Source organism: Tachysurus vachellii, chromosome 9 (genome assembly GCF_030014155.1).
Source record: "Tachysurus vachellii isolate PV-2020 chromosome 9, HZAU_Pvac_v1, whole genome shotgun sequence".
Taxonomy (NCBI): Eukaryota; Metazoa; Chordata; class Actinopteri; order Siluriformes; family Bagridae; genus Tachysurus; species Tachysurus vachellii.
The window spans coordinates 24,381,020-24,389,163 of NC_083468.1; the positions used below are offsets into that span (position 1 = coordinate 24,381,020).

The window sequence follows — 8,144 nt, forward strand, 5'->3', positions numbered from 1 at the left end:
TTAGCAAATAAATAGCAGCTAGCAAGAAAAGCTACAGCCTGAAAGGTTACAGGGACGCAAATATGAGCTTTGCAGCTGCCATCATTTAACCTCCTTTCATTCAAATTTTTAACACAATACAACATTTTAAATGCTTTGTGGTTAAAAGCCAGGGTTAAGAGGCTGTCGCACAATGACTGCTGGATCAATAAATGAATCGGTTCAACATCTGGGAGTCCAATCACTTTTGTGTTGAAGGTCTGATATGTAAACGAGCTGAAAAGCCGTCTTCTGACCTGCTGTGATGTAAAACGGTAACAGAACAGTAACTAATGCTGGGATAAGTGGACTTCAGTGGAAGGGGCAGTTGTGGCTGAAGAGGCAGTAAAAACAGACTTTGGTGAAAGGGACAGTGGTGGCTGAAGGGGGTTGTGGTCGCTCAAGTGCTTAAGGCTCTGGGTTGTTGATTGGAAGATCATGTTACAGGCCCCAATGCTGCCAAGTGGCCACTGCTGACCCCTTGAGTAAAGCCCTTAACACTCGCTGCCCCAGGGTTGCTGTATCATGAATGAACCTATAGTCTGGCCCTGAGACTTCTTATTAAAAGCATCGACGATCAATCAGCAATTATTTTTTCTTAACTAGTTGGATTTATTTTCTTAATTGGATTTATTTGATTTGATTTATTACAAGTAAATTTGGATTAGATGTAGATCGCCAGAAAACTCCCTGGAATTGATTTACTACTTCAATTGGTAATCTATTGTATATTGTTGTTTATTGTTGTTTATTGTTAAAAGGATCCCCATTAGCTGTCACCAAAGTGAGAAGCTATAGTCTTCCTGGGGTCCACAAAATAAATAAATCACATACAATAATAATCTAACAGCAGTAAAACATTGTAGACATCATTATAACCATCATCAGAAATTATTCAGAATAAATGATAACGGTATTACATTCATTATTACATTCATACAATCCCTACTCACAATTTTAAATAGTGCATTCTCAGATGATACCTGAAAGAGACTTTGCCATTCATTTTACGTATATTCAATGGGAAATTATTCCAGTAATTGATGGCGCGATAAATAACTGTTCTCTTTAAAGCATTTGAATTTGGACGTGGTAATATTAGCTGGCCATCATCAGCTGACCTAGTCAAATGAGAATGAACCTGATCACACCTAACAATTTGGTTATATAAGAACACTGGTTGAGAAAAAAAAAGATAGTTTTACTGAAAAATTTAGTTGTATTAAAAACCAGAAAAAAGCCTTTTCTCTACCGCTAACCACGAGCAGAGCCGATCGGCCCTATACGCTCACTACGCAAGTTGCGTAGGGCCCCGCAAATTACGCAAGGCCCCGCCTCCCCTGCCTCATTTTACAGCGTGTGTTAATGTTTACTGTGTAGATGACAATATGAAGCGGAGCTATCCATCTGGCCATTAAAAGAGAAAAAAGAAACAAAATGAGAGTGAAATGTGAGAACAACAATCAGGTAAACTTGTGTTGTCTTTAAGAGTCAGCAAGAGTAAATAACAGTAAAGTTAAGTTGATGTGATTCTGTCTCTAGTCTCTATCTGACTAGCTAAATTAGCTGTGCAGTGCTGCCAAGTGCATCTCTTGGCCTGTCTGTCTGTCACACAACAATTTATTGCGTGAACATTCGTGTGAATAAACGCCCAAGGGCAACGGTGTTTATAAACGGCAGCTCGATAACCGCGCCACGCGTGAACATGCGTTCATATGCGCGTGCAATATCGTGCACGAAATGACACGTGCGCTTTCCAGCAGCAACATCTGTGTGGGGACCAGTACAAAAAGTAGCGTGATAGCGCTCCTAAATGACAATGTTTATAGTCTCTCAATCAAGGTTACAACAACGTTAATGCAATATGGAAACCAATGGATTTACATTGGAGTGGGCATAATGCCAGGTCAATATGAATGTACATCCCTCAGTAAATAATAACCATCAGGGATCAAGTATTGCTCTCATGCATACTATAAAACACAGTGATACGGTCTGGCAAGCCATTTTAGCTTTTATACATTCACATGATAGGGATTTTTGATATCAAGTATTCAGTTTTCAATCCTTAAAATGTAAATATTAAGAGTGTGATTTTTAGTAGTAACCATATTTTTGATATCAGGAATTACATTGTACACTAGTAAAAACGTCATTTCTGATATCTGCTATTGCATATTCACTAGTTGAATATTGCAAGATCCAAGTCATATTATAAATAGTATTTTATATTTGAAAATGGATAAAGAGGAATCTGAGGGAGGCAGTTTAAGTGGGGCCTAATGCAGCTTATAAAATGAATGCGGTGTCAAGTGTGATTGTGTGGCAAATGGTTTACATGGTTCATGGGTCAGGTAGGAGGGCCCCTTAGCAGAATTTTGCTTAGGGCCCCAGGGAGGTCAGGATCGGCTCTGACCATGAGAGTCGACGGTGCATACTGATAGTATTTGTTCTTATGTAATACTAACCTGGCAGCTCTGTTTTGGGCAGTTTGTAATTTCTTTAGTTGACCTTTAGATGTAGATGACCATACAGGGGCACAATAATCCAGGTGACATAAAATTAAAGATTTAGCCACCTTCGACCAATCAAAATTGAGCAGTATGTGTCTGAGACTAAATGATCAGGATGGTGTATACTGTATTTTATTTACTATATATGTATATCTGTGCTTAAATTTCCTTCGGGATCAATAAAGTATCTATCTATCTATCTATCTATCTATCTATCTATCTATCTACCTATCTATCTATCTATCTATCTATCTATCTATCTATCTATCTATCTATCTATCTATCTATCTATCTATCTATCTATCTATCTATCTATCTATCTATCTATCTATCTATCTGTATGCTGTATGTTATAATGAAAGGTTGTTTAAGTTTATTAACTGCAGCGATACAGGTTTGTAAGCTGCACTCTCCAGAGCGACAGTGATGAGAAGACAGCAGAGACACATCCGAAGTGAGACAACAATAGAGTGTTTGAAACGGCACGGTGCTTTTTTCCAAGTCCGACACACGAGACGGCAGACTGCAGACTCGCCGCGACACCGCAGGAGATAATTACACCTTTATTGTGTGTGATTGTGACTTATACACAATAGTCACACAAGCTTCAGGACTCGCGGTCGAACACTGAAACTCGTTCAGCACTCAGATCTTACCAGAAGATGTAGCAGGTGGATCGTGAGTGATATATACAGTATGTAAACTCATCTGACCCTTTGCAGAAACTCGGTTCACATCTGTTTACTGCCACCTTATGAGAGGAAGGCAGACTCACAGCCTGGCTCGGTGTAAGATATTGTCATGTTTTAATCTTCGCTCCAGTGTAGATTTGCTGAGATGAAAGATCTACTGAGCTTCATTAAATATCTTTTATTTACAACCTGCTGGTATTTAACATATTCACCGCTGTCTTATTGTCGAAGACAAACGTCATATTCCCAGTATTCCCAAAAACAGGAAATATTCCTTTTCCAGTCTCGAGATTTTATCTTCTTCTTCTTCATATCATCTCACAGAATGTTTCCCCCTTGCTTCTACCTCGCTCATTAAAGGTTTTAAATCTGCATCCGGATTTCTGCAAAGCTGCTCTGTGACACTGTCTATTGTTCAATGCCGGTGCTGTACAAATAAAGCCGAGTCGTACAGAATTATAAGACGCGACACTGACACGTCAGCGTCAGACAATAAAGCAGCCATCTGACGTGTGAGACCATAGACGGTAGAGCAGCCATGACTTCTTTTCACATCTTTGAGGGTTAAAAGCAAAGTGGATTTACTGTAACTTTCTACCATGTATCATCACATTGTACATCGAATCGTGGACCGACTCTAATGTGATGAGCATAATAAATAAATATTGTTCTATTCATGGATCTTCAAGTATTATGTGGTCCTCATATACATGTACTATTTTCACACACACCCAAATAGCTAGTTTGCTAAATACTAAATAGTTAACTAGCTAGTACAGTTATGTACAGTAATAACATTACATTGGCTGTAGCTTGCAAAACCTTTTTAAAATGTCACTGTTGCACATGATTGAGACTCACAGTTAGTGAGTTTTGCATGAAAACACATCACGTGACATCACACCGTATTTCAGTGAGCAGGAAAAATCTGAAACATGGTTCCAGCGGGTCATGATACGGTGACGGATGTGTAAGACAATGATAAGGTTAGAAGCCTGTTCAGAGAATTGACACAGTTTAGTTTCAGGACTGATGCACGTATGTGTTCTCATACTTTGTTCCCATGGCAACTTGACAACACTGTTGGAGCTGTACAGAGACGGGTGTGTCTGACAGGACACGGACTTTCCAAAGATATGCATGGTTAGGGTGCATATTTGTGTGTGTCTGTGTGTGTATTGCACTGCAATAGTAGGCCACATACTTCTGAAAATTAGTTGTGCGTGCGACTTTGCTGAAAGCGTTGTTTATATCCAGAACTCAACGCTGCACATGTGAAAGATGAATGCAGTGAATCTTCATGCTGCATACAGAAGCCTACTGTATATACAAATGACTATTGAAGGCTTGACTATGAAGGCTTGCTTTCTGTTCCAACATAAATATTTTTTTGGAATAAATATTCATTCTCTGATGAAAGGATTCAGGTTGCTTCAAGGACAATGGGGAAAATTTATGTGAATAACATTGTCTTTATTCTAGTTCTAGATTACAAGCCACACAGAAATCTCACCTCATGTCAAGCTGCAAGGCTGCACATTTATTTCTTTGCAAAACATTTTTCTTGGTTTGAATCTAACTTGAAGTAAAACCGCTTGGAAAGGAAAGCAATAAACGTCATATAAAGTCGTATATGGATGTGGAATTCTTCTGGGATTCTTTATATTACTCTATAGAAATATACAGACGTATTTCTGGGTCTGATTAAAAAAAAAATCTTTAGTAAACGCATCCAGATTAAAAAGAAACCGAGATACAAGGAATTTTGTCTCCATCTGCTGGCAGAAAATGATAACATGACCTCAGAACATGATCTCAATCACAACTCACCTACATTAGCTTTAATAATAATAATAATAATAATAATAATAATAATTATTATTATTATTATTATTATTATATATATATTCTCAAAATGATTATGAAACAGTTTTTCCATGATTTTATGATGTTAATTTTAACATCATAAATTTTTCTGTCATTGTTGCAGCTATGGGGGGCACGGTGGCTTAGTGTTTAACACGTTCGCCTCACACCTCCAGGGTTGGGGGTTCGATCCCCCCTCCACCTTGTGTGTGTGGAGTTTGCATGTTCTCCCCGTGCCTCGTGGGTTTCCTCCGGGTACTCCGGTTTCCTCCCCCGGTCCAAAGACATGCATGGTAGGTGGATTGGCATCTCTTGAAAATTGTCCGTAGTGTGTGATTGTGTGAGTGAATGAGAGTGTGTGTCTGCCCTGTGATGGGTTGGCACTCCGTCCAGGATGTATCCTGCCTTGATGCCCGATGACGCCTGAGATAGGCACAGGCTCCCCGTGACCCGAGGTAGTTTGGATAAGCAGTAGAAGATGAATGAATGTTGCAGCTACAAATGCTTGATTTTGATTTTTGGTTTTATTTTATTATTCTTTTACTCACTCACACTCATTTTCTACCGCTTATCCGAACTACCTCGGGTCACGGGGAGCCTGTGCCTATCTCAGGTGTCATTGGGCATCAAGGCAGGATACACTCTGGACGGAGTGCCAACCCATCGCCGGGCACACACACAGTCTCATTCACACACACACACTCATTCACTCACGCAATCACACACTAGGGACAATTTCCCAGAGATGCCAATCAACCTACCATGCATGTCTTTGGACCGGGGGAGGAAACCTGAGTACCCGGAGGAAACCCCCGAGGCACGGGGAGAACATGCAAACTCCACACACACAAGGTGGAGGCGGGAATCGAACCCCCAACCCTGGAGGTGTGAGGTGAATGTGCTAACCACTAAGCCACCATGCCCTCTATTATTCTTTTATTCATTCTTAATTTTTATTTATTTATTTTTAATTTGTGATGCAAAGTGTAATTTTGCTGAACTGTACTTCACCAGGTGAAAACGCAAACACACGATTCATCTTTTAAACTTCTACCAGTGAAGACACGTGTGAAATGATTTTCTATAATAATTCTACTCGTGTGAATAGGAGAGAGTTTAGGCTGCATGATGACGTCAGGTTGAACTTATAGTCTCACAGCTTCAGGGTGAATTGTGTACTCTAAATTGTTGCCCTTAGTCCACTACAAAATTGCACTGTAACCCCCGTCTCATTTAACTCACCAATTGCTCAGCTTCACCCACCGCTGCTATAAAAAGCCTGGATGATGATGATGATGATGATGATGTGTTACAGCACATGCAAAATGTAAAAATGAAGAATAAACCTAAACACAAATAATGGAAACCAAAAAAAATTTAAAAAAAATTGGCACAATTTCATATAAACTGTGTTCAATTGTTTTCACAGGACAATCAGGAGGCAGGAAAAAAGCTGATGATAGACAGATCACACTCGTTTCCTGTACAATGCTGGACCACACAAATCTAGTTATTTATTGGTTTATTTTTAACAGCAGTATTCTTCAAAGAGTTCCAATAATGAATTTATTTATTCAAGAGTGAAACAGGAGGAAAATTTTATTGTGGTGACATGGCATGGTTGTGTTTAGAGGATCAGCTCTTTCACTACAGTGCACTAGAGTCCGAAATTCATTACGATTCATTTTATACAGAAGCAGCAGCTCTGATCGGAGTTCCATCTGCCCGACGAATAACATTCATAATTCATTCATTCATTCATTCATCTTCTATCACTTATCCGAACTACCTCGGGTCACGGGGAGCCTGTGCCTATCTCAGGCGTCATCAGGCATCAAGGCAGGATACACCCTGGACGGAGTGCCAACCCATCACAGGGCACACACACACTCTCATTCACTCACTCAATCACACACTACGGACAATTTTCCAGAGATGCCAATCAACCTACCATGCATGTCTTTGGACCGGGGGAGGAAACCGGAGTACCCGGAGGAAACCCCCGAGGCACGGGGAGAACATGCAAACTCCACACACACAAGGCGGAACCGGGAATCGAACCCCGACCCTGGAGGTGTGAGGCAAACGTGCTAACCACTAAGCCACCGTGCCCCCTAATAACATTCATAATAATGCACTTAATGCAGATTACAATAATGTGTGTAATTTTCTATAAGGAGATTTTTATTGAACTCTTTTTGGAAGGAGTCTCCAGTGTCAGAGCTTTATTGTAACAGTCAGAGGTAAAGCTCTAAGTCTTCAGTCTGATCTCTTATTAAAATAGAGGCTAGCGAAGGAACGGCTGTTTTTATAAGAGCCTATAAACTTGACTCATTGATTTTCCAACAATAAACACAACTCTAAATGGATAAAAAGTTAAGTGAATGATTTCAAATTAAAATTGTAATTGAGGGCAGATGGCTATAAAATATCCGCATAATGTTCAGGTGGTGAGAACGATTTAATAATTCACATCATCTCATTTCCATTCATGTCATTCTGACTGGTTTGTAAATGATTAGTGCTTAGATGAGACTCTCTGCTCTATTATTTGCTCTCTCTCCGACGTTCAGGGATCTCACAGCTCTCTGTACACTGAAGGAGAAACCGCTGCTTGAATTGTTTAAAAAGTTTCAGTCCTGAACACAGCCAGCTCCAGATTCATGTCCTCTATAGCGGTGTGTTGTCTCTCCTTTCTGTCCGAATGACATTTCATCGCTCTGCCACGTCTTCGCACGTTTTCACGTGCCATCACGTACCGAGTATCGTGTCCGTCTCATCCTGTCCTGAACCCGAGTCTTTAAACTCAGTGTCTTCTGTTGACTCCGGGGGCGTGTCCAGTAAGAAGTCTGTCCTCTTTCCAAAAACTTTGTTTTGCAGCTCGATGATGTCGTGACGGATGTCTGCCATCATCAGGAGGAGGAAGTCGAAAGATCCGGGAGGTCCCTGAAGCGGAAATGGACAGACAATTATGCAGGACGTAATATTTATGATGTTATATTTACATCAGTTACCAAAAATATTGATCAGTTCATTTATTCTATTCTCACCGGTG

The 8,144-nt window shown here is 40.2% G+C and overlaps 1 protein-coding gene across 1 annotated transcript in view; it reads right to left on the reverse strand.

The window, feature by feature from the left end:
• Positions 1-6,605: 6,605 nt before the first annotated feature.
• Positions 6,606-8,144, reverse strand: part of LOC132851702 (collagen and calcium-binding EGF domain-containing protein 1-like) — a 20,147-nt gene continuing 18,608 nt past the window's right edge. The window contains exons 10-11 of the mRNA XM_060878687.1: positions 8,140-8,144; positions 6,606-8,035 (exon numbers count right to left, since the gene is read on the reverse strand). The exon at positions 8,140-8,144 is cut by the window's right edge and continues 31 nt beyond it. Of these exons, the coding sequence (XP_060734670.1) occupies positions 7,841-8,035; positions 8,140-8,144 (200 nt within the window). The 3' untranslated portion in view covers positions 6,606-7,840. The remainder of the gene's footprint in view (positions 8,036-8,139) is intronic.